Here is a 27,257-nt window from a genome sequence, read left to right on the forward strand (position 1 = left end):
TACAAGAGAATTATCAATAGTAAGAATAATAATACTTATAATAACTGTAGTACCGTTAACATCTCCTGCAAGTGCGCTACAACGATTTAACTTTACTTTTGATAACGTTCAACTACTCTCGGTTGTACGTTTTCTATTTTTTTGTTTTTTTTTCGTTTTTTTTTTGTTTTTATGTTTTTCTTTTCTTTGTTTCGTCTAGCGTGTCCGGGGTTCAAAAAATGCCCTTTTCGTTTAGCGTTTGGCGTCGAAAAATACTGACGCAGCTTTGAGACTAAATTATAAAGTTACTCTTCTTCAAGGCCTCGATTAATCCCTTGTGGCACTTACACTTCAAGGACGTTGATCGTTGTGTCGAACGATCGGAACGAAGGGAAGCAAAACGTGCCAGGGCGAATCAAAATCGAAATCGTGTCTACCAAGGTCTCCGCGAAACTGTCGGACGATTTTGCACTCGTTCTAAATTAATTTGCCGAACGTTTAATGGATCGGTATCCGCTGGCACGCGGTTCTGTCTATTTCTTTTTGTTTTTTTTTTTTTGCATCGTTTACTGTTTTCGAATTCCATTCAAACAAGTATCAACATATATGTATGTACGTGTATCCTTGTACGAAAGTACGAAAAAACAAACAATAACGTGCGATTTTTCGAATTTCGATATTTATACGCGCGTAGACGCAACCCAAGAAATTTTTACCGCGAATTGAACCGAACAGAAGAGAGTTTTATGGCTGTTCTCCGTCACGTTGAATTTGCGTATCGTACATACAATTGGACACATCACGAGACACGAGACTCGTCTCAACGTGCTAATTTACACGATATAAAAATCTCCTTTTCTCCTTGTACCATTTTTTTTTTTACTTTTTTTTTTACTAAATGTATGTACAAACAAACTGCTACTGGTAACTGTTTCCGAATGCAGCACGCATCTTTCACCTCCTGACGAAAGAATATCGGGCGCAAATGTTGCGCGTCTCATTAACGTCTAAAAACCGACCAGCAATGTGCCGCCTCGCGCGTCGAACAAGAACAAGACGATAAAATGCATTGTTTGTTTCGTGCCTAGTAATATTTCAAAACATTCGCCGACCGGAAGACGGGCCAAAGATCTTCTACAATTTTTCGGCGTTTCGTTCGTTCGTTCGTTCGTTCAGCGATTCGAAACGTTTCGCTTTTCTCGTATAATACGTAAATGCTTTCTGTAACAACGAAATTACTCGTTAGGGAATTTGAGGTAGACAAGAAATTCTCTTCTTTTAACGACGAGACACGGAACGATCGGCCAACCGATCGACTTTACGTTTCACTTTACTTTCGCCTTCGTTTCGTTTCGTTTCGTGTCGCAAATTCTTCAGAGTTCTGGATCATTTACTATAGCGTTGATCTTACAACCCGTTTGCACGATACGATTTTACTAATACAGTATCAGTAAAAAAAAAATCAATCTCAAATCTCTGGGCTGTTACCGATTTCAACAGCCTCGATGTATATTGAAGGCAATATGTAACTGTTTCTGAAGAAACAATATTTATCACTTTTAGTCTTCGAAATACAAATATTAGAAACCTTTTATTGTCTCGAAAATACAATGCACGCGTGAATTGCAATTTCACATAACTCAAGGTTTCTAATAATTATATCTTGAAAAATAAGATCGAGTATGTTTTCCTTCGTAGCACTCGCGATACATCGCCCTCGATACAGTTCAAGACCGTTGAAATTAACGAGGTCGGAGCTATTGGAAATAATTACCGCGAGTTCGTACGATCGTTAACCAATAAATGATTAAAAATACATTCTTGATAATTGGTTGAACAATTTGTCGATTTCAGTGGACAAGGCGATCGAATGGAGCTGTGACATGAAACAAGACGAAACCGTCACAATTGTGCACTCGGAGTTTACGATGAATTCGATCAGCAAAGAAAGTCGCACATTTTCAAGATACAGATATGGATACGGATAAGGATGAGGGGTAGTGTGGGGCAAGGACTGAAACAGGTACACGAGTAGGGGGCAAGTATAGAGGTAAGGATATACATAGTAGATATATCGTAGACACGATGAGGTCCAACGAGCGTGGCTCTTGTAGAATTTTAACGAGCCGAAGAGACATAATTTCGATTGATATGGCACAAACGCTTAACTCGAATGTTCGCCCAACAGTAACAATTGAATCGAATCGTTGGAAACAATATTCTCAAGAGGTCTAAGCTACAGTATTCGATAAACGCGTTACTATAATCGGGACAGAACGCATCGTTTGAATAAAAAATTCTCGTTTAAAACAAAAGGTAAACAATTCACGTAATTACTAATACAGAATACATATTATAATTATCTAGTCGAAGTAATAAATTCTCGGTTGAGATTGAACTTTGACCTTTGAATAAAGATTTAACAGACTCTGGCTGCTCCAGACATTCGACGGGAGGCGAAATCGTACCATTGGCTTCGTCGAACAAAGGCAAAAGACTTTGTACAAGCAGAAGTTACAATTGGCGCGATTAAACAGTCTCGAGAGGGTATTCGATTCTGTCCCACCTATAGTTCATCCGCGTAGCGAAGTTCGAAGATAGAGTTGTTATCGAAAGAAACGTTCCTATTCGTGATTCGTATGTTTGCGATTGTTTTTCGATTTGATCACCGAGCGAGGTAGCAACGATTCGAAATAGAGACGGTACAGCGTTTCTTTTGGACGAACGGCCGAACGTGATCGAACAACGAAACGAATTTTTGTCGAAACGTGCACAGGACCGACGGTGAAAGTAAATCACGAAAAAACGCGCGTCTGTGCCGAAGCGATAAGAGTTACATTCTTTCGTTCGATCGTAAGCGAATCGACGGTTCTCCATCGACGAACCGTAGCTCGATTAAACGTCCAAAAACGTGATTTTTGGACGGTCCCGTCATCGAAACTCTTTACTCGGTGTGTATGTACATATGTGGTAGACAAGAAAAAACGTACTAGTCGAAATGTAAAGTTATCGGCAGAATACTAAAAAATCGTAATGGAAATGACGATGACGATGATGGTGACAATAATAATAATAGTAATCATAAGAATAATAATAAGGATAATTATTATAATCAGAACCAACTGGTTCCGCCGAACTTCGTAGAAAGGCCACCGATGCCTTTGCCGAACATACTGCCGACCTTTCCGACAACGTTCGAGGTGACGTTGCTGATGTTCGATACGTAATTCGAGTCTTCCCCTTCCACGTTTTCGACGACCGTTACTTTTGTCTTCGGTCGTTCCACCTCGTCGTCGTTACCGTTCTCCGAGAGTCCCCTGCGAAACGAACAAAAAACGTAAACGTTTCAGCAACTCAAGGAACAGATAACGACGCAAAATGTTTCAAATTAGCAGCGACAAAACGAATAACAGCGAAAGTGGATATCAAGGAACGACTATCGAGTCGCTTATCCGATCGAAAATGGCCTGCAGTTATCCGAACATTGCTGTGACATACTCACTCTTCGTTCTGAGCGCTCATGGTTAAGGCACAAGTCGCTTCTTCCGTTTGCATCCTCTTAGATATAGTCTGATATGTCATCGAATTAAGTTTCTCCTCCATGACACCCTGCAGCTCGAAGTCCGAGTAAATCTTCTTCACGATGTGGGCGAGACAGGTACATTGATGTAGGTGCAAACTGTGATCGAGCCTCTCCGACAGCCAGTTGCACAGCATCTGGATTTGCGCCGTGTACCATTGCTACGAGAACAGTTGGATGCGATTTAACGCGGAAGAACGTAACTGGAAAAGAAGAGTCAGATCGTCGTTTACCTCGAAGAACGTCAGAATCCACAGTTCGTCCAAGACTTTGCTACGAATCTGATCCATACAGTTCCTCGTGAAGCTCACGTAGGCCTGACCCATTTCTTTACCGCTCCCCGACACTTTCTGAAAAAGATTTTCACGATGCTCGAAAGGTACGATCCTTCGATCTTGGCAGTTTAAAAAGAACGATCGTTTACCGTAAGGCTGAGTATGGATCCTATGAAGGATCCCTCGTCGTAACGGGATAGCTTGGACAAGGTCGTCTCCAGAACCGTGACTAGCTTGTTGATCATCCCTTGGGTCATAGCGGCCGACGTTTTCTCTATCAGATCGTCTATCTTGGAATGATACTGATGCTGAAAGCGAATCAAAACCATCGATGCCATGATCCCATTTCGAGTATTCGTGAATTGAAAAGAAAGCAAACTTACCACATCGACGGCGTCGATGGTGCAAAGGTCGAAGCTTTGGTTCTTCGCATCCAAGATGACGTTCACCATCGCGCACATTTCCGATGGTATGATGTAGTCCGTCGAAGTAAAGGTTACACCTTTTTTTAGCCACTGTTGGAAAGCGGCGTCCGTTCGTTGGATGCAAGACTCGATCATGTCGCAAGCCATCAGCGTCAACCTCTGCTCCAAGTGCTGTCGAAATTCTAAATCCGGCCAGTGAAGATCGCTGATGAACGACTGAAGCGCGTCCAGTTTCCAAAATAGCTCCTCGGAGGTGGCGCATCCGTTCCCCTTTATTTCCCAGCGTTCCTTCTCGAATCCCTTTTGGATCGACTGGGCGATCGACGTCTCCATCAAGTCCACGTAACGTATCACCAAAGGAGCGAAGGTCTGCCGTAGGTGTTGATGAAACCTGCCGTTCTTCAAGTTGTCTACGAGACGAAACGAAACGGAAGGCAAGTTACGGAGCAAATGGGCGATAAATAGAAGAAAGGAAGATCTCACGTACCGTCTTCTCTCAAGTAGTCGTTCATCACTTTGAAGAGAGGGAAACTGTCCCAAGTGTCTGGCGGTTGTTCAGCGAACACTTTGTCCATGTCAACGGCGAACAACGACCAGAATATCTCGGCGTGTTCCACCATAAGATCGCTAAACCAGGCGAACGCCTGTGGTACAGTGTAGTAGGAGCGGATCGTGAAAATATTGGACATCGCACATATACGGTGGGCACATTTCGTTTAACTCGAGGCGATGGGATCGCCACCCCGAGCGAGGAATCCTTGAGCGTTCGCGCCTCTGGTCTCTTCCCTTTATTGGGCCGTCGACGAAATTTCAGCACAAACTAGCGACTGAATGAGCAGCTAAGAGAAATGAAAACATCACCAAATCCGACGTTCTTCGAGGAGATACGTAGACACCACAGGCGATACCTCGATCCTTGCGATATTTGCCTCGTAACTGCGTGCAGGATGCTCTAACAACTAGACTTGATAGACTACGGATGAAACTAAGTTCAAATAGTGCTGAAATTTAGCGTTCGACCCAATATTTGGTCCGTTTCTGCATGTTAAGGTTAATAAACATCAAGCAGAGAACGATCGAGGAAATTTTAGTAAAAGAAACTTTGTCGAGCGTATGTTAGACGAATGAGACGTTGCATTGATTGTTTACGAGCGCGTTCGCGTACAAATTCGAGTTTCTTTCACAGTTTTGGGACGTTTCGGTCCCTTTCCATGCGACCGTATCTCTCGAGGATCCCGTGAAGCTTAAGACGATTCTAGAAATCCAACTAATACCTCCGAGTAATGTTCTCCGTTCTGTTGAAGCAGATCCACGCACATTTCGGCCAGCTGTATAAGATCGGCGAGCTTCTTGTTGGGCGGAACGCAAACGTCGCCGCTTAGATCGTCCTCGATCTTCGCTTCGGCGGAGAGCTTGGTGTAATTAACGAGAGCCGCCGTTTCCAGGCAGCCCTTGATCAAACCCTTCACCTCTTCCGTATCCACGGGGCTGACGCCATCTTTCATCATCACGCGCTCCAGAAGCGACAATGTAGCCTTCACCGTGCCCTCCGGCCGACCAAATGGAAAACTATACCTGTTGGATCATCACGCGGTTAATTTCCGAAGTTACGTTTTTTTAATGGTAGGTAGGCTGTTTTGTACTGAGATTGTGCAGATATATTTATTCATCTTATAAGTATGTACAGTATTAAACAAGAACATGAACAAAATACTGTACATGCTTATGAGATGAATGAATATGTCAGCAAAATCTCTGACAGTCTAGACAGTAATACCCCCTTAAGACGATAAGTGGAGTGCTACCTGAAGTTGGTGATTTGATCCTCGAGGATCTGCCTCAGTCTTCCCTTGATGGCCTGAAATTTGTCCTTCTCCTCCAGTGTGATGGACACGACCCTGTCGGTTCTGTTCCCGTACACGTGAGAGGCGCAAAAGGCGAAACTGTAGTGTATCAGGGTCGGATCTATCGTGAATCCTCGATCGATTCTGTCCAGCAGATCGTTCAAGTAGCACAGATGTCGAAAGCAGCCGCGCACTCCGTATCTGCAGACCGTGAAAAGAGAAACAGCAAACAGTCCGTTTAAAGGCGAGATCGCGACTCGTATCATCGTGATCGTTTAGGGGAAGATTGTTTGCGAATCCGTTCCGGAACGGATTACGTTACCTGGCGCAATACTCGTCCAAAACGAACAGCTGACCGGGCGAGAACCAGCCCAATGAGCAAAACGGATCGTTCAATCGGTAATCCAGGATCAAGTTCTGCAGAAATTTGAACAGACCGTGATGATCGAATTTGCAAGGATCCGCGCTGATGTAATCCTCCATTCCGTGCTTCTTCACTCTGTCGTCGCCCTGTATCTTGCTCGACGAATTTTTGTCCGCCACCGAGACCGGCGGTGTAGGCTTGTGCGATTGGCCGGTCGCTCTGTACATGACCATCACCCACGTCTGACACTCGTTCTTGTCGTCCGAGGCGAACACTATGTTGTCACCCTCGCGAACAGCGTTAAAGTAGTACCTGACGAGCACAAGTTGTTTCAGAACGCGTTATCCGTTCATGAACGAGCAGAATGTTAACACGTTCACTGTCCATGGTCCGTATACGGGTCATAGCGCCACGCTTTTCAATACGCCGCTAAGAGACCGGACAGTGAACGTATTAACGAAATGAACCGGGGAAAATTATAGAGATTGGTAGAAGAAACATTGAAGTCAATGCCTGTGGATAGGTGTATCGGATTAATTAAGTAGTAAAGTAAGATCTGAGATTCTTTAAAGCGTAATTAATTATCGGTTGCTTCCACGCGGGGAAAGATTGGTTGCATATAACAGGAGAGTATCGTAGATTCTCGTTCATCCGTTCGTCCCCGCGCACTTTGACTGCCGTCGAGAGAGTTTAGAACCATTTACCTTCCGCCGTCCAAGTTCGCGCCGACCATAATATTGGTAGAAACCATGATTTTCGCTGAGTCTGCCTCGATATAATCGACCGTGTAGCCGTCTAATTGCATCATCTCCGACGGCTCGCTTCTTCTCTCTTTGTACGAGCACATCGCGAACGTGTATTGCGAGACCTGAACCAACACGTGGTACCTCTTCTTCCACTTCTTCCACACGGACTTGCCTATCGCGTAAAGATAACCGCAATGTTTCATGTTGAACGGCTTGTCCATACGACAGCCGATCTTTATTCGAAGATCCTGATCGGGACAGTTCTTCGGGACGGTCATTCGATACCACTCTGGCTGCTTGGACGCGAACGGGGGCGTTATGATAACCTTGCCCAGCCATTTGTCCTCAAGCGCCAGCATTGCGGAGTTCTCGGTATAGAGGCGAACTTTGACCACCGGTAGCGGTTGCATGGTCGTGAAGTCGCCCTGCGTTTCCCATCTGTAAGATGAGAGCAATCGATAGTTGTAGAAGTTTATAGATTTTTGAGAAAGGGGAAGCAATGATGGCGATTATGGGAGGAGATGAACCCCAGAGTTTTAGAAGGATTGAGTTATTTAAATGGCTACTGACGTGGGATTGGAGGCCTCGGCGTGATCCGTTTGCAGCTTTTTGCCCTCGACTTCCATGGTGCAGAAAACGATTTTGTTCGGCGGTAAACTCTTTAAGCCTCTGACTTCAATGACGACTACGGCCAATTGGAAATTGAGGCCTACGTCCATCTTGGTCAGCTGTGGTTCACAGTCGGCGGAGTCGCCCTCCAATTTCGAGAGAGAACCCTGACCGCGGCAGCGGGAGCGCTCACGACGATGGTTGTAGCGCTTCAGCTTCTGCAGTCCGTATCTGCTGTCTATCGAACCCTTAGAGACTGGTAACAGCTCCAGATTAGACATTAGGACATTGATAGACGACTTGAGCTCCTCGATGTAGAGCGACTCCATCTCTTTTAACAGGAACTTGGGCATGAGCTTGCGATCCTGAAAGAAACGAACGTTGCAAAAATGGACAAAGGACGTTCCCCGATCTAGAAACGGTACCTTTTCCATTTCGTTCACTTTCTGCAGACGACCGTCCAGCTCCCTCCTGATGGCGGCAGCCTGTTCGTCGGCTGAGTCCAACAGGAGGGCGTTGAACAGAAGCTGATGTTCAAACTTTTTGATGCCAAGGATCTGCTGAAACATGTCGTACAGCTGCTCTTTGGACAGTATCATGTCCGATATCAAAGACTGCTGTTGCATCCTGGAGGGCCTCTTAGTCTCCTCGTCACCCGTACCTTTCAAGATACAATCGAATTTGGCCAGCCAGGACGTAAGCACAGTCTCTTTGCTCAACCCGTCGATTTCCGGGAGGCGTCGAACACGCATCTCGATGTTCTTCTTGAATACCTCGCGGAAATCGAGCTGAGAGCAAGCTCCGCCCTGAACCATTTTGATCACTCTGTCCGACGTTAAGAACACGTCGTAGTAATTTTTTATGGCGTTATGGAACGCCTCGTCCGCCATTATCTGCGTTTCGCCCTTGAGGAAACTCTGCGGGATCAGAAAGAAATAAATTTACGGATCGTATATATTCGCGAATTCGGATCGAATCCGGAATCACGGTCGTTCGGATCAGTCGCGAAGGCGAAGGTTAAACGCGCACGAGATATTCAAGTGTAAGACGGCCATCTAGGGCTTCCGAAACGCGTCGGGGTCTCCATCGAAAAGGTTTCTTTTCCCCTCCGCGTCCGTGTTATCGCGATCGCGACGAGACGAAAGGAGAACCGGCCTTCGACGCTTGGATCCCGGAGGCCCCCGCGATCCGATCGCGACCGATCTCGCGCAATCACCTGAAATCGGGAACATATTGTCTCGAGTTGCTGCTTGGTCACTTTCAGCTGTCGCCTCGTCATATCCAGTGGTTGCTTGGCGTTGAACGGATAAGCGATGCACCGCGATACGAATACGTACAGCTGTATTCTAGTCTTCCTCTCTTCTTCCTCGCGTTTCTGTTTGTCCTGCAAAACGCAAGGCGGATTCGAGGCAACAACCAACGAGCATCACCCCTTTAGCAAACCGATACACAATATACAGGACATTCCCTCTAGAATCTCCAATTCAAATTTTTCTCAGGGGTAACCAAACACCCTGTACAAACATCAAATCGATCGATCAATCCCACCTTAAACATTCATTGCTCATGAATATAAATTTTTCCAGTGAACAGTCTATAGAGCAAAGGTAAACAAGTCTTACCTGTGGATCAACGTCAGCTTTCTCGCTGGCGACCGACGGCGAGGGACTGTTGGGCCTCTGAGCATAATTAGCTGCGTCCTGCGCGGCAGACATCGACGGCGACAACGAGTTCCTCGTCGCGGAAAGGTTGGAGCCCTCCATTCCGGGGCCTCCGTCTTGGCCAGCGGGTCCACCGGTGCGAGGAGTCCCGATGGGGCCGTGACTCGATCCTCCTGGCGACGCGGTCAGCCCCGAGGCCAAGGAGCTCACGCTCCCGGACGCGGGGCCGCTCGCGCCCCCAAGGCCCCCGCCAGGTCCCATTTGACGACGAGAGCCATACGAGCTACCGCTCCCACCGCGAACCCCTCCACCGGCTCCACCGCCCCCGACATCCTTCGCGTCCTTCTTCTCTTCGTCGCTCTCCTCCGACGAACTGGGATCTATCATCCTGCTCCCCTAGGATCGGCCTCCCGCGTGGAGGCCTACCGTTCCAGCTTGGTCACGTGTCTGTCCTCGATATCTGCGATCGAACGAATCCCCGGTCTAACGTGAACGCTCATTTTCTCTTGATTTGCTCGACCATGGCTCGCAATCAGATTTGAAACCGTTCGAAGCTTTTGACACTAGAACTACCGACTATTATGGTGTTTTTATTTGTACCAAAGAAATTGAAACGATAGATACTCGAAGAAATGTATAATTCTTATAGAAAATCATGGTGAATTTGCAAAAATTGTTATTAGAAATTGCGAATAGGTCATTTTGACCAGTTTGGTAGTTTTAGTGTTGAGACTATCGGGATTCAAACCGACTGGAAGAAACCTGCACCCTATCGTTTGAGATTAAAAGTTGTCGTTGCTTGTAAACGATAGGGATAGTTTAGAAAAGGTCGTATCCGACAATTTTTAACAAAACTCGTTATGTTCGTTTTGATCGATACGCCTCTTAAATTCATTCCAAAGGTTCGCAGTGAACAGCATTGTTCGCGAAAAAAGTCAATGAACAATGCTCCTTTAGAATTCCCGAAACCCATAGCTAGAATTTCGCCCGACAACAATTGGATTTTGGCTTCCACCGAAGTTCTCTCACTTATTAATCGTCGTTCCAACTGGACCGCTTTGTTCCTGGAATATAGCGATGCACCCACGATTCATCGACCATTAGACTGCAGTTTACAAACGCTTCTACGTCCGCTTCATACCAATCCCAAACTATTTAAGAAGTTTCGACGGGCTACGGAAGCGGAAGAACTCGTGACACGAATGCAAATTTTACTGTGATATAAAATTCTCTCGATTCTCTGGCAGAAAGTATTCAGATATTAGTGAACGTTAAAATATCTGTACAACATTATTAAACAAAGTGTTCTTGTAAAGTATGAAATACCTAGCAGATACGAGAGATTGATCGACAATGAGCTCGAATGTAGAACAGACTACGTGTGTGACGTATGTTTCGATTTAAAAACATCCGACATATCCGAAGATGCAAGTGTTTCTGACGCAGCGAAACAATGGACCGCAGATTCAATATCATCGTTTCACAATGGAAACGATCACTACTTATGGAACTCGTTGGAAATTGTCAAGTATCGAGAACTAAAGAACGGCAAGTGTCAAGCGCGTCACTGTCCCGGAAAAAGAAGCACTGTAACCAGTGATGGGATTTGAAACGCTTTGGGTCTGTAAAATGGCGGAAGAATCGAATTACTTCGAATCTGATTCGAAGCCCTAGAAGCCTCGAGAATCTCACGATTCTTGAAAGGACATTAAGAACTTGAGAAATAGAATATAAGAAGAACGAAGAAATGTAAAAAAAAAAAGAAAATATATTTAGAACCACAAAGTGTTAAGATTCGAGCTGCAACGAAACGAGCACAGACAACGACGCTGCTTTGAAAGCGCGATAAGCGACAAAGTTCGACGCAACGCGGATCGTCTGGACTTTATTCGACAACCCGTATACGGGCTTTAATGTCTAACCCAGATATGCAAATATTTCTGGCGCAACGTCGATAAGTCGTGACGCGTCGAATGGCCCGTTCGAGTTCGAGTTCGAGTTTGAGCTCCAGTTCGGGACGCGCTCCTTTGGTTTTCGCGATTCGCGTGGATACGCCTTTGCAAGTTTCCAACGTTACCGTGCTTTCGTGTCCATTTTCGCGCACTCGCTATGCCATAAATAGCATACACGTGCTCCTGTCTCATCAAATCATCGACGCGTGTTGCGTTTCCTTTTGTCTCCCCCTGACAAAGCACAGAACCGAGTATCGGCTAATCTTCCGCGCATAAATTAAAACAACCTGAACTCGGAGTACTTTACGAGGAATTAAAGTGGATTTCGATTCGAAACGTTAGACGGTTCTCAGCTTTGCGACAAATTATCGTTCGTGCGAACAAATTATTAAACGCAAACCACTGTTTACGCGTATGAAAATCAGGCGATATAAGAATTTGTTCGTAGGATCGAGGATCTATTTTAAACGCTGGTAGACGGACGATTATTCCTCAGACCGAATACGAGCCTTCTTTGCCCTCAGTTTGCGTTTCGCCAGACGAGTAGTCTTGAAAACGTTCAAGTACCAGCTGCGAAACAACTAACTTTCGTGCGAACCATCTACGTTTCGGTCTTTCCCTTTAACGACGCGATCCATTTCGCGTCTTCATCAACTCGGAGGATCGATTCTCGTTCCCTTGACAATCATATGCTTTAGTCGCTACAGGTTCTGCACTACAAATTAAGAAATTTGTTTTCTTAATCCATTGCAATAAAACGACAAAGTGACGTTATATTACTTTGCTTTCAAATCACCCAGGTGAATTTAGAGTGCAAAACCTGTACTACCAAATGCAAAATACCCCACGTTTTAAATCCACTATTATTTGGATTCTTTGGAATTTTCAATGGCTACATTTTATCGTCCCGCAATGAAGTACTAGTTCGATAATCGCGAATGTTCCCTTACTCTTTGGTCGAATCAATCCACGAGGCAGAATATTTAAGCACGTATGTCCTACTTTACGTGAAATTGATTCGATAAAAATTCGTTTCTCGAGGGATTGTATGTACATACGTACGTACGTACGAACGTCCCATCCCCCGTAGCAGTATCTGCATCGAGTCACGGAACGACGTAAATAAGTAGATCGATTCGTAGCGTATATTACAAGCGCGTGCTACCTGGACGAGGATGGGCTTCCCCTCGGATCGTCTCGTCAAGCAAGGGACATTTCGAATACGAGATTATTTTGCAGACCGTCGAACACGACGAGAGCCTCGCTCAGGAACGTCGTCGAGCATAGCAAATCAGAACGGACCACGTATTCGTGTGCACGAATATCGAGCGTTTTTAGGCCCCGCGACCGTATCCGTTTCGCCTTTTTATTTTCTCGTCGGCGGCAGCAGAACGTGCAGAACGTGAAAAATTACCGCGACGAATCGATCGATTCACCGAAACAGCGCAAACACGGACAGCTTTAACGACACATGGTTGGAGCGACGGCATTCGAATATGTATAAACTTCCTCCCTCCGCATGTTGACTCGCTTCTGATTAGATTGCCTCTACGTGCTTCCCTCAACGCGTACTCCGTATCCTGTTCTCTTTCTACAACCGTGACGAGCACGTTCGAAATAAAAATCGTTTTAATTCCGAATAATTTCGAGATGAAATCAAACAATCATTCTTATCTGGCTTTTCCCTTTTGCAGATAATAAGTCGACAATCGATGTCGCGGGCTCTCCTCTGCCTTGGCCGACGAATGGAATGGAAGCACGTGTATATTCAGAGACTTCTTCGCGTCGATTTCCTCCGATTTACGATCTTCTGCGCCACGCTCCGATCGCGTCCGCGTCGAAGGAAACTCGCGACGACGTTTGTTTTCTTTTTCTTTTTCTTTTCGAGCATGGTCACGCTTACGAAAGGCTCGAGTCAAAAACTTTCGAAGCGCGTCGACCGTTTGCGGATCGAACGTACGGGAACTCGAATTCGAAGGACCGTGTACGCCCGCGTTTGGGTGTGTCGAGGCACCGAAAAGTTATCAACAACGGGTCTGATTGTTGCAACGAAACCACTCTTTCGCTCGTACTGTCGTTCCCTTTCGTGCATGCGCGCGTGCTATAGCTTCCGCGATCGTTATTACGAACCAACCGAAGCCAACCTTTTTTTAAGCGATGCACGGCCACGACGACCCTGAATATCGGCAAATCATCGTGCGCTCGTTATTTAATCGCGCTCGAAACGCACACGTTATATATCCTCCTACGTCCGTACTCGTTTCCCGTGCGACGGTGGTCTCTTGTTTTCCGGTACTCGGACGGATGAACTGTCGACGATCGCGTCGGACCAACGTAACTCGGCCGCCTCTGCTCGTCAACTGACTAACCACCGAGACGATACCGACGACGCCGACGCCGACGCCGACACAGACGCCGCTAGGGAGGCACTAACGGCGACAAAGGCAGGCTGACTGGGTGTTTTGCGAAAAACGAAAAAAGAAAAGAACGGGGAAAACAAGCGGCTAAAAGCGCGGCGATGGATGAAAGCGACGGTTCGAGCTTCGAGGAACGAGATCGAACGAACACGGGAAAGGGGGGAAAATCGCGTAGCGAAAGGTTCGGTACGATTTAACGGCGAGGAACGAGGGTAAAAGAAGGGGTTGGGGTGAGAGTCGCGTAGAGGGTGCAAAGAGAAATCGGCGAACGAAAGTGAAATTGGCAAATCGGTAAATGAGCAGGAAGGCAGAGAGGGTGGGTTTGGGGGAAGAAAAGTTTCGATAGAAGTAAAAGCGCGGGGGGACGGAATAAAGAATGGCGTGGGTGTGTCGAAGAAGGGGAAAATAGCGGTAGTGATAGAGTAAGAAGGATAGTTTCTAGGCAGGGATGAAGTGGCAGTGGGCCATCGATCGGGTGCGCGCGGTTGTCAATGGTGGTCGCTTCAGGAGCGAGTCGTGCGACGCTATCGCCGCCGCTAGCGTCCCGACGCCCGTTTCCGTCGACTCCATCTTCTAATATCTTACTGTTATTCTTTTTTTCTTTTCTTCTATCTTATACGTGCCTCCCACGGCCTCGTCTTTATTCCCGTACTATTTTTCGTATCACATGCGAATTCGTTTCGATCTATTCGCGCCAACGTATGCGACACGCTGCATAGCATTCTATCGTTCTACTCTTTTACTGCATTAAAATCCTTTTGATCGGTGTTTTAGAGTTACTATTCTAAATCTTACCGCGCGTGCCATTAATGATTATTCCGTACTCCGTTCGACCAAACTTTAACGTTTACGACCCGCTCAACGCGTTACACGAAATTGCGTAATTTCTTCGCTCTGATGTTCTCCTCGCCTGTTCTACGCACGACATCGCGTTCGTAAAACGACTATGATCGTTGCGATTCGTACGTCTATTGTCATCGCGACAAACGAAATCGAGACAAAGTCGTTCCTTCCCAAAAATTCGGGGAAACAAAATTATTTCTGAAGCGTTCGTATTTTCCGAGTGTTATTCGCGGTAGCGCGTGCTCGAGAGCGTGTGCAATTATGCAGCTGCTGATCTCTTGTTACGCGGCAAACAACAGAACCGCAATCCCATCTCGCGAGACCTTGGCTGTCGATGTACGAATGCGAAACAAGGATTAAGATAGCGACTGTCCGTTCGTTTTATATATTTTCTTTTGCCAATAGCACTCTCGCAGTCTGTCGGAATTGTCCTGCAACTTTGAAAACATTCGTGACCTAGGGCGAGGTTACAGATATTCGCTTTCTCAGAGTCAGCGCGATTGCTCGAAATTCTGGCGTTGTGCCAGCTACAGAAAAATAGGTTATCGATCGATCGCTCGTACTTCTAGCCATTAAGCTGCAATCTCAAATTCGCGAACGAAACCGTCCTGCGTGTATTCTTCATTTCCACCCCTGAATTCTACCTTCTTCATTTCTGCGTCATTCCTTTTTGTTCTCACGATGTTGCGAGATATTTTACTTGCTTCGACTTCTCTGAAAAACTTGTTCAGCCTGTAGAAAGCATATTTTTGAAAATCAAAAGCACAGCTAGCGCACGGCTGTGCACGAACATATGTTCATACGCAAATACGCGTATCAGAGTTTCTGTTGTAAAAATGTTCAAATTTATTCGCAGTTAGTTTGTGCATAGCGATCGTTCGCAGTGGTTTTGGTCGTTATAATTTCTTGATCGTAAACATAAACATCGATAACCGGAAAATTCGATAATTCCGAAAAACGACGCGTCGATTGGTCCCGTTTCCGGTTCTCATAGAGCAGACGACCACGTGCAAGCGCATGCGTATGAATTTACTAGCGACGTATCTAGGAAAATTTTCTAGCAAAATATAGACAACCAATAAGATAGCGTATTCGATAAACTAACAGAACTATCCTACATTTATGAAAGATTAGAATAAAATTGTCGACGAAAGAAATAAAATCTGCTTTTGCGGTTGCGGGTAAGGTCGTAATTGTTTTAATTTCCCTATAGGGAATAGTTATGGTGATAGTTCTCGTAATTGCCATTAGAGGGCTAGTTCAATTCCAGCACCACAGACGAGGTATACGAGTAGACCTTTCACCTAATGTATTTTTTCGGCCCATTTTTCTGGAGTTCTAGAACCCCATTACCATTTTCGTGTCACTCGCAACATTACCAACAGATTTAGAAATAAATTTCAATCCCTTCTTTATAGTCAACTCGCATGTATTTATGCACATGTACAACTGTCTGTCCATCAATACTAATTCAGTGAATAGTTTCTCAACTGACGAGAATGCTAAAATCACCTCCGAATTTTTCGCTCGGTATGGCAGTTGTTCGAACTGATGTAAAAAAAGACACGTATTAACAAAAATTAACGAATAGAAAATGAGTAATACTACAGATACGAAGGTTATACATATGTGTCTTGATAAATCTAAAAATTGATTCATAACAGTGTTATCAGACGGCAGACCGGTGTCCAGAGTAAGCTTACCCCTTCATTTACACACACCAATTCACAGCCATGTGTACGTGAGCTTAGGTGCTTTGGACAGCTTCGGGAATTCAAGAAAGAAGGCGAATGTGAGTCCTTCTTTCTTGCTTTCGAAACAGCTGAAATCCGATGTGTGTCAACCTGCATACGATTTTGAGTCTCAACTGCCCATTTTTATTTTCCAACCCATGTATTCCTATTACACATAAACGAGATAAAGAATAGACCTATCGCTAGTGGGATGAATGCTATCGCTGTACCATGAGTGTATTATAACATGAGATACACTCTTTCAAAATGGACCAAATGTTAAAAAGATCATGCATCAAATTGTAAGGGGATCGTCGTAAGGCTTTAATCTTCGTAATGGTTTTAATGGGTCAGTGATCAACAATGACTAGCTTATGGTCACTGGTGGTCAACAGTGAGGTTGACATCAAGGTCAATGGTCCAGTGAAGATCCACAAATGGTCAAGAGATGGGACCAATCGAAATAATGTTGTCCTCTAGACCAAGCGGTTCTTAACTCTTCACGTTGACACTGTCTCCCCACTCTTCGACTTCCCCACTCGAAGACTACCGCTGGACAAATTCTTCAGTACCCCTGGAGCATCCAGGGGGATCGGGTCTCGCGGGCCTAAGTGAGGCCATTCGTGGAGCGCTGACCACTGGGGACCAGGAGTGACCAGGACTGACCAGGACTGACCAGGACTGACCAGAACTGACCAGAACTGACCAGAACTGACCACTACTGACCAGTGCTGACCAGTGGAGATCCGACTACTGACCACTACTGACCACTACTGACCAGTGCCGGACCGTGATGACCACTGGTAAGAACTATTTAAAATTGCTCTCCCCACTTCTATTTTGTCGTTTGATACCAATTCAACGTTATGGAACTGTCTAACGCTTTTGCTAAATTACGAATCGTTTCTTATGTTACAGCTGGACCTCTGGTGCTGTTTCCTTGGTAATGGTAACTAATGCTCAACAAGTAGTAAGTTCACTTTACTTGTTTGTATTATTATCACGAAATTGACCGGTTTATTTTATTTGTTTGGTCATAATTCGGTGTTGTTTTACTGTCCGGTTTTATCTGGTTATTATGTTTTCCTGCTCTATTTCTATTTCTGACTTATTTTTTGAATTGACATAATTGTGTTGGATCATGTACCATTTTTGTTTCCATATTATTTTATGTATTTTGTTTTTATATTATTTCATGAATTTCGATGTCACTAATTAGAATAAGATTTGTATTCTTATTCTATTTCGCTAAGATATTTTGTTTGATTCTTGGGTATTTTCATTCTTTGATTTCATCGTTGGATTTTCAATTCTGCGTTGGATTTTCAATCTTTGTTTCTGTTCGTCTTTGAAATTTGTATGGTTCTTCGGACAATTTTTGTAATCATTCGCTATTTTACTTCGACTTTATACTCTCGTACGCAAGTATAGGTAAAATACTTTGTTCCTAACATGTGTAAATTTTGTACATTTCCTTAGGTAGGTTTAGCATCGAGAATCTTATAGATTCTCACTTTTAGGTATATCAGCACGACAAATTATTCCATCGCTTCGTCTAGTTTGCATAGTGGTTATTAAATTTCCTTTCGTATGTCACTAATATGTGTATCAATTTTAGTTTCAGATTATTCGCAGGGACATCGAAGACGCCACAACCGCCGAGGGACATTTAATTCTAAGTCGATTAGATTTAAGCTTCGTCGCGAATCTTAAAATTAACGTCGAAGATTTCTTTATTGTACATATTTTCGCGTTTTACCAAGCAATTATTCAATAAGTAGCTTCTCGTTCTTTCGTTCCCTCGTTCCTAGCTTCGGTCACCGCTGTTTCATCGATTGAAACATGTGATCGGCCGTGTATCTGGTCCGAAAGATCTAATTACCTTCCCTTGGTAAGCTTGATTGAGGGAAAACGGCACTTCGCTGGAAGGTGTGGAGTTTCCGTATTCTGCGGAAACGCATACCTTCCAGCGGAAGTCGACTCTGTCTCAGGTACTCTCTCTTTGTCAGACAGCCTAAGTCGGGTCCTTCGGGCTCCCGGCGGGTTGCGTTGGAGAAATGGAGACCTCGATTCGGAGTTGCAGTTCTCTGTTTTCTTGTTGAGATCGAGTTAGCAAGGGCAGTAAGTTCGATCCTCGGATCCGCTGCACGGTTCAGCGTCGCGTCGCGTCGCGTATTCCACGATTTAGCTTCATCCCTCTTTTTAACCACATAATTGCTTGGTACAAGGAACTTTGTTTCCTTCTATCGTCCGAATTTTAGCTTCAACTTGATTAGACTTGAGCTTCGACGTTAATTTTAAGTCCCTATTGTATGCGTCTCCCAATGTTGCCAAGTAATTATTTAACAAGTAGCTTCTCTCGACTCGTTCTCTCGTTTCTTGCTTCGGTCACCACTGTTTCGTCGAACGAAACATGTGATCGGCCGTCCAGTTTGTCCGAAAGATCAAGTCGCCTGCCAATGATAGATCGATTTCTAGAAATAGAAATCAATCTACCAAGGGTAGTATCGATTCGATCCGAAGATCTGCTGCACGGTCCAGCATCGCGTCGCGTCGCGTATCCCATAATTTAGCTTCACCCCTTTTTAAACAAAATAATTACTTGGTACAACTAAACTAGAAGATCGAAGGAACATTGCTTCCTTCTATCTTTCTAGTTTAGTAATGTAGCTTGTAAGAATGTAAAAGGGAGATCGATGGAACTTTGATTCCATTTATCTCCCTTCGGGTCTCCACTCGCAGCAACCTCCTCGTGGTGAGACCTGGGTAATATTATTTAGCGTTTAATTAATAATCGTATCGCTCTTAGCTGGGTAATGCAATTATTAATTAAAAACTAAATAATATTAGCAAATTGGCTGCGATCCGCTTTGCATAGGTCATCATAAATATAGAGCTTCTTCGCTAGGTTAGTTTCGATTCTCATTGATTCATCAAAGATTCTAGAAATATACGAGTAGATCTTTAACCCAGTGTATTTTTTCGACCCATTTTTATGGGGTCTCGAAACCCCATTACCATTTTCGTGTCATTCGCAACGTTACCAACAGATTTAGAAATTAATTTTACATGTATTTATGCAACACTACAGCTGTTTGCCTATCAATACTAATTCAGTGAATAATTTCTCAACTGACCACCATTCATGAGAAGAAGACGCTAAATTCACCTCCAAATTTTCATGTCGGTATGGCAGTCATACTGGGCCACGAAAGTCCATAAGGTGAAAGGTCTACTCGTATACATATACCTCCACTGTGCCAGCACGACCGTGTATGCAATAACGTTACAATGAATTTGTAGTGGGGAAGCCTTCTCTAAACATTAATATTGGCATTAGAATAATTCAAGGTATTAAGCTACAAGAAGGTTGCAACGATTTTCCGTCATTTAACAAATTAGTTCCTGAGCACCGTTCGAACTCTGTCTCGTTGGACAGAGTATAGGTGTCTGAAGGGAATCGAGAATTGCGAGAAAGGGATTGGTTAGATGTCCCTCTGGTAACAAGTACTAGAGGTACTGGTACTCAGCATGCGACATCTACGACATCTCCAAGCAAAACAAGTGAAGTTCTAGAGAAAACCACAATGGTCAGTTGTTATCCGCTGAATCGAGACCCATCGAGATCGCGTAAGGTCGAAACGTGGTGGGACGCGACGAGATTTTCAGTAAAATCGACTGTGATTGGTGGAGATCAGAGGGTACTGGAGATGGCATCGATACAGGATTTATCGATATCACAAATCCAAGAGACTGATGCAATGGATATGTAGTAGCAGCAGCAGATTGCAGTAGTGATTGGTGATGAACTGGTGACCCTTGTGCATCGACGGAACGAATGAAGTTTACGTTAGCCGTGTATACAGATACGTGTTGCCTTCTTCGAATGGTGGCAAGAACGCACGCTTGTCGATTTATAATGCCAACGCGTAGAAGATTGGCACCCATCGAGTGACAGTGGACACGGAACTCGTGTACAGTGAATTCAAGTGACGATCGTCGACCATCTGTTCCAATCATGTTCAGAATCCGGATTGAAGAGCCAAGGAAGAATGCAACGGGTTCGAGAATCACCGTTTCGAGTGAAGTAACATGGAAGTAACTTGTTTGCCGAAATACCTTTCGATCCGTAACAAGAGCATTTTCGTTACCACGGTGGCGTTGACAAGGAACCGCGACGAACCAATCACTGTTCGAATCATTGGATGATAATCGATCTACAACAATGTAGATCGAAACACATCGACTACAGAACAAATAAACGGGATAAACGGGTAGCGAGACAATCGTCATGCTTCATTTACTGCATCTTCGTAGTCGTCCTTTACAAACCCTTATTCTAGGATTGATCGGCTTAACTTTTTACGCATATTATCGTTCTACGTATTACGATATCCCTCAGTATGCGGTACCTCGAAATATTAGTAAGTATATTTCTCGTTTTTTCTCGTTCTTTCATACTTCCTATTCATTTACTCATATATGTTCTAATAAATGCTTTGTCACCGTACAGGTCATTCTGCATATCAAGAGATTTCCAAACATCGATTAAACACGAGCATAGAGGAACATGTAGCAATTTTGCAGAAGAATGCCTCGTTCGAACCATCGGTGGCCCTTCATATAGTACAAAACCCTAACAATATTTCAAGTCCTGTGGTTACAACATCTTCAACATCGTCGAGTTCTCAGACTCAGTCTTTTGCAAGCGTATCGATATCTAGTTCCAAGCAAAGCAGCGAAAAGCCTCCGCAGAAAGTAGAAAAGACTTCAAACGAGACCAAAGACACGTCTGCTGCTTCCAACGAGTGTTCCGCGCGAGCTATTTATGAAGCGGGTCACGCCGTACCAATACCGGAAAGATGTCCAAATTTTGGCAAGGAAATGGATTTGGTTATAATAGTAATGTCAGCACCGACCCATCTGGAGGCTAGGATGGCTATACGACAAACGTGGGGACACTTTGGTCAGAGAAGCGACATTAGTATCCTGTTCATGTTGGGCGTAACATTGGACCCAAAAGTGGAAACAATTTTAAGAAGAGAACAGAAAACTTACAATGACGTGATACGCGGACAATTTTTAGATTCCTATTCGAATTTGACCCTGAAAACGATCTCTACCCTGGAATGGGTAGACAGTTACTGTTCCAAGGTCAAATTTCTTTTGAAGACCGACGACGACATGTTCATTAATGTTCCGCGCTTGCAGGCGTTCGCGACAAGACACGCGAAAGACAAGAACGTGATATTTGGTAGACTGGCCAAGAAGTGGAAACCGATTAGAAACAAGAAAAGCAAATACTATGTTTCACGGACGCAGTTCAAGCACGCCGTTTTCCCAGATTTCACTACCGGTCCGGCTTACTTGCTGTCCAGCGACATCGTGCGCAAGCTGTACGACGCCGCGTTGGACCAAACGTACCTCAAGCTAGAAGATGTCTTTGTGACTGGAATCGTCGCTGATAAGCTAGGAATTAAGAGGACGCATGCGAATGAATTTTTGAATAAGAAAATATCGTACAGTGCGTGTAACATTCAGCGAGGCATCAGTATACACATGGTCAAGTACAGCGAACAATTCGATCTATGGAAGAAATTGCTCGACGGCAAGAGTAAATGTAAATGATAGAATATCGGTTATCAGTCCGAGTCATACTCTCAAGATTTCCAAACCGAGTGGCAAACCACGTGCCACTCCGATCGCTTGACGTACTCGCTGCTAGCTTCTTGCGTCGATTCGATGCTCGTTCATACTTCTGTACTAGATTCTGTGGCTCGTATAACTTTGTTTCTCCGTTTGCCTATGCAAACTGAACGGGATCGCGTTCAGACGGTTCTGTCGATTTTGTTTTCCGAGGAAGATCGGAGACTGAAATCTGATGCAATCGTCTTTGCGAAACGTGTTCGGTCATACAACGTAACCGTACTAATCACGCCTTCTGTTAGCAATAACTCACCGGAGTAAATTATTGTACTCGAATGACACGTGTAATGAATCGTTCGCAATTTAATGCCTTATCTCTCCGACACTCGTAACATATTTATCTAATATATGTATATTTATCTAATATCATACATACATACAATGTACCGGAAATATATCCGTTTACTACATTATTAAGCGGTCATTGCGATGAAAGTGTACGCGTTCTTCGCGGAAAAATGCGTCAATCGAGAATATAAGGCTGTTCCTTTCTTCTAAATACGTATCGTTCACTGTCCGAATAACGTGTAACGTATAAGGATTAATCACAATTCACGGAATCGATTCTCCGTTTTACAGTGCCATACGCATAAGAGAAATGTTACGATCAGTTCCTTTATTGTTTTTCATATTCGTGAACCGTCATCGAACGATCGCGTAACGTCGCTGTTCTTAAACATTTCCGACAGCGGCTTTGAAAACGTACGATTGGAAGAAATTCTTTGTAAACGATTGCGAAGGCAATGAGAATCGAGACAATCGGGTCAAGGTGTTCGTTGCTCCTATACGAATGGAACGTTGAAACTTTGATCGGTAACCTTGGCATGCTTTCGATACTCTCGATGCTCATTAAATGAAAATAAAATTTTTATTGTAATGCAAATTCTTTAACGGCACGTTTCAGTTTTATTGCGTCGCGGACTCGACGAGAAGAATAAACGTGATAACTTGTGTTTTGTAAGAGAAAACAAACTGAAGGGCGCTCTCTATATTGCGAAGAAATCAAACGAACGATGATGTTCGATCCCGATGTTACGCATAGTAAAACGTACATTAAAACGTGCGGTGTATTGTTACGCGATCCAATAAAATTTTAGTTTGTTGGGTCCGGGCGATGCGACGACTTTGTAAAAATCGCGCAAAAACTTTCACGTGTTCCCCTTTGGACGGTACGAAATCTTCGATTTCATGCCCTGAATAGTGCCTAGTAATAGACCAAGTTTTTATGAGCAAGATTTCACGTTTTTAGGCATTATCTATATCAGGAAGTACGCGATTAAAAGTTCTCCGTAGAAGAGATTAACATTTTTAATACTGCGACGCATGCGTTGGAAACAAAGATTATTTCCGATAGTATGATTACTTCCTATCTTCGTAATTGACCAGTCAATTCTTAACCTCGAGTTGCAAGTTAGGCCTGAATGTTTTAAGTAGAAAACAACTAGCAAATTGTTTGCTATCGTGGCTTTATTAAAAGGCGGACAGTCGCCAACGTAGATGGATAAACTGCGCCTAACATTTTAAGTGGGATTCTGATGCAATCTTCCTCAGGAGTAAATTCTTTTGGCATTCGGTTTGAAAAATCGCCTTCTTCTCTTCTAAGTGATATTGCTTTTTATCCTCTGTAAGATTAGAATATATTAAGGTACTCTCTCGTGTTCTCCCAACCTCACACAAACAGTAATGTAACTCAAGACCATTTCAATCCATTCCTATTGATGATTCCTGTGTATAATAGGTGGACTGCGGATGTTCATGCAAATGTATATTTTTCTAGAAAACACAGAATAGTGAGACTCGGGCAGAAAATTTATTTCGTCGTTAGAGCGGTTTAGAAATGTATTTTTCAAAACTGGAAATCCGTACTGTTTAATATACAATACGCGTGCATTAACATATCCGTATTTGATAATTACTAAAAAAAATATCTTGGCCTTTCTAGTTGCCAGTATGCTAAGTAAAATATTACTGTGGAAAGTCTAGTAATTCTACTTTTTCAACACACTAATGTAGATAAATACAAAATAGAGCAAATGAATTTATTTATTTTTCAAAACAATGTGACAAGGCTTGAATAATGTTCTATGCTATAAATGTATATTATACGTGTTACTTGCATATTTAGCATATTTGTTGTACGTGCATCAGTGTCATGTGTCCTTTGCATATCTTATGTACATAAACATCCGCAGTCCAATAATAAGTAAAATAGCTTAGTATCATTTATGGGTTAACCGAATACCAATAGCTTGATAAATGAGTCTGGTGAGCGTGTTCGTGCACAAAGATAGAAATTGTTACTGTGTTGGGAGAAGACCGACAGGAACAAGTTTAATTCTAGCGAGCGTTATCGAAAACTAGATTCTTGAATTGGTAATGTTGGAATTCGTGTAGAGGGTAACTACCTTAACTAGGTGGTATAACTGTAATGCTCAATACCGAGATCTTTTAAAATGGCATTACATGAAAACCACAGATATCAAACGAAAATTAATGTAAAATTTATATTTTATCTTTACCTATAACAGTGTACCTCTCTGGGACACGTTTCTCGTAAGACGAACATAATAATTAACTCCTCAACGCTCATATTTTTCGGGTTAACCAAGAATGATTAGTTTTCTTTATTGGATTTGTTCCTAAAAGTGCAGTTTTTGTTAATTACAATGTTGTATCTAACGTATAATTTGATGGAAAACAAATACAGTCGGCCACCCCTGGGGAAAATTTTAATGGGCGATTCTAGAGGTCAAAATAAGACGAAAATCAAGAATACAAATTTGTCGATGGAGGCTTCGTTAAAAAGTTATTAATAATTAAATTCAAAAATTTCAAATCGTTCTGAAAAAATTATTTTCGGTTACGGGGGTCAATTACAATAATTTTTGGTGAATAGACATACCCCCGAAATTCTACCCACTTTCTAGAAAAAAATTCGAGAAGGTGTGAAATTTCTCGACGGGAAAAAAAAATTTCAAATCGTTTTGGAAAAATTATTTTCGCTTGCGGGGGTCAATTACAATCATTGTTGGTGAATAGACATACTCCCGAAATCTTGCGCATTTTCGAGAAAAAAATTCAGAACGAGCGGAACTTTAAACCTTAATAACTTTTTAACAAAGCCTCCATCAACAAATTGGTATTCTTGATTTTCGTCTTATTTTGGCCTCTAGAATCCCCCATTAAAATTTTTCCCAATGGTGGCCAAACACCTGCATTATCATCCCTTAAATCGTTGGATTAGCTATAACAGTGTACCTTTCTGGTGCACGTTTCTCGTAAGACGAGTATAATAATTAACCCCTCAACGCTCATATTTTTCGGGTTAACCAAGAATGATCAGTTTTATTGGATTTGTTCCTAAAAGTGCAGTTTTTGTTAATTACAATGTTGTATCTAACGTATAATTTGATGGAAAACAAATATTATCATCCCTTAAACCGTTGGCTTAAACAAATATCGTTTTTCAAAGCAGTCAGACTCGGGCATGAACGTTAAGGGGTTAACGAAACATTACTGATGCACGAAAGGATAAACTTGTATTAAAAAAAACAGCACAAAATGTGCATTTAGGTTGTGGTCACGTGTGGTGTTATGCATGTGGGTGTAATGTACGAAGCACGAGTATACGGCGCAACGAAAAATGATTTGGAGATTATGCCTTCCGAAATGACCGATGTCGATTCGCATCAACAATCGTACGACAAACGATCATTATTTGTTATAAGTACATTCCATGCTGTTGCTAGACTAATTACAGTTCTTGATTGCATTGCATTGATCTTGAATGATTTGCATTTTATTTTTATACGATTCTATTGCGCGAGTGTCGTCTTGTTAATTCACACGAACGTGTAATCGATATCCGACATTCGACGATTCCCCTACGCTCAATCATCGTTTTGGGAATCGATTCCTCGATGAAACAGTTGTTCCTGTTTTACCTTGAATTTATTGCGAAAATAGATTTATGTATCGATTCCGAAATTCCTATTTTATCGTAGGAATCCGTACGAAATGCTGTAGTTAGACGCGAGAACGTGCTATCGTGTTACGAGACAAAAATACGCCCAATTTTCTAACGGTGTGCGTATACTGATTTGCATGAGAACAGTTACTTTCTACCTTCGATTCGAGTCGTTCGCATACGTAAGTAACGAGTTCCGTATTACGTTGTTTCGAACGTATTTAGCACCAATTAAAGAATAGACAAATTCACGAACGCGTGATATGTTTGATTCAACGTAAAACTGAAAGGATCGTCTAGTATTATAAATTGTATAAAATCTGCCTTATTTTCCAGTACATATTTTCAAATTGTACGAAATGTAGCGTAAATGAACAAGTTTTATCAATTTAATCGTTGGTGTACCCTTCGTCTCATTGCGAGGTAAATCCTTCCAACTCCTGTGCAATTGCGTTATCGCTTTATCGATAATCTTTTTTTCTACTTTAATGTTTGTGTCGCCACAGACATGACCATGAACTCGTGAAATTTTCTTAGTGACATACGAACAGAGGTATAGTTGGTGGATTAAATAAAGCGATCTCGTAAAAACGGTAGATTACCAAAACTCTAACATCCTTGACTATGTGCCAAGAATTCAAAGCCATTCTGGATAAAATCTGTTTCAGACGTTAGAATTTTCAAGGACGTCCCAAGTCGTATTATCGGATACATCATAAAAGTTAACCTAATACAAGTTTAATAAACCTGACGACAATAAATTGGTACTCGGTTGGGAAAATTTACTTAGCAACCTGTAGGGTATTATTTAGTATCACTTGATAGATCTTTCGGGCGTAGATAGATCTTTATATTTCTTCCATCGACTACACGATCTCGTGAAACACCTACGGTGTCTGGAAACCAGAGATGCTAGATTGAGCACCGGGTGCACTACTCACACTATGCCAGATCACGCGTACGTGAGCTCGTGGAGTTTCGGAAAGTTGACAAAGGCAAACTGACACATGCTCTCTCTTTCGATTCTCCGAAGCTACTCGAAATAATTTCGAACCGCCTCATGGGAGTCGAGAAAGCCGCCCAAGTGTCGTGGAATAGTTCGTTATTTTCAACGATAGATGGCGCTTATTTTTCGACCTTATGCCAGACTTTGTAT

The 27,257-nt window shown here is 43.2% G+C and overlaps 2 protein-coding genes across 5 annotated transcripts; one reads left to right on the forward strand and one right to left on the reverse strand.

The window, feature by feature from the left end:
* Positions 1 to 519: 519 nt before the first annotated feature.
* On the reverse strand, positions 520 to 13,837 carry Cadps (calcium-dependent secretion activator 1). 4 transcript variants are annotated; one of them, XM_076764371.1, is made up of 15 exons: positions 13,666 to 13,837; positions 9,445 to 9,943; positions 9,039 to 9,206; positions 8,248 to 8,739; positions 7,784 to 8,187; positions 7,172 to 7,651; positions 6,426 to 6,779; positions 6,065 to 6,304; positions 5,532 to 5,834; positions 4,747 to 4,913; positions 4,218 to 4,669; positions 3,984 to 4,142; positions 3,793 to 3,909; positions 3,482 to 3,720; positions 520 to 3,296 (listed from the first exon to the last, which is right to left on the reverse strand). In XM_076764371.1, the coding sequence occupies exons 2-15, from the start codon at positions 9,868 to 9,870 to the stop codon at positions 3,092 to 3,094; spliced, it is 4,206 nt and encodes a 1,401-aa protein (XP_076620486.1). In that variant the 5' UTR covers positions 9,871 to 9,943; positions 13,666 to 13,837; the 3' UTR covers positions 520 to 3,091. The 4 variants fall into 4 exon arrangements, with proteins under 4 accessions (XP_076620486.1, XP_076620485.1, XP_076620487.1 ...); XM_076764370.1 differs by having other exon boundaries at positions 13,580 to 13,837; XM_076764372.1 differs by having other exon boundaries at positions 4,747 to 4,903; positions 5,531 to 5,834; positions 13,580 to 13,837.
* Positions 13,838 to 19,753: 5,916 nt separating this feature from the next.
* Positions 19,754 to 26,489, forward strand: LOC143340994 (beta-1,3-galactosyltransferase 5). Its single transcript, XM_076763484.1, has 2 exons — positions 19,754 to 20,852; positions 20,942 to 26,489. Exons 1-2 carry the CDS (start codon positions 20,720 to 20,722, stop codon positions 22,054 to 22,056), a joined length of 1,248 nt encoding a protein of 415 aa, XP_076619599.1. The 5' UTR covers positions 19,754 to 20,719; the 3' UTR covers positions 22,057 to 26,489.
* Positions 26,490 to 27,257: the final 768 nt, after the last annotated feature.

The sequence above is a fragment of the Colletes latitarsis genome, chromosome 4, assembly GCF_051014445.1.
Source record: "Colletes latitarsis isolate SP2378_abdomen chromosome 4, iyColLati1, whole genome shotgun sequence".
Classification (NCBI taxonomy): Eukaryota; Metazoa; Arthropoda; class Insecta; order Hymenoptera; family Colletidae; genus Colletes; species Colletes latitarsis.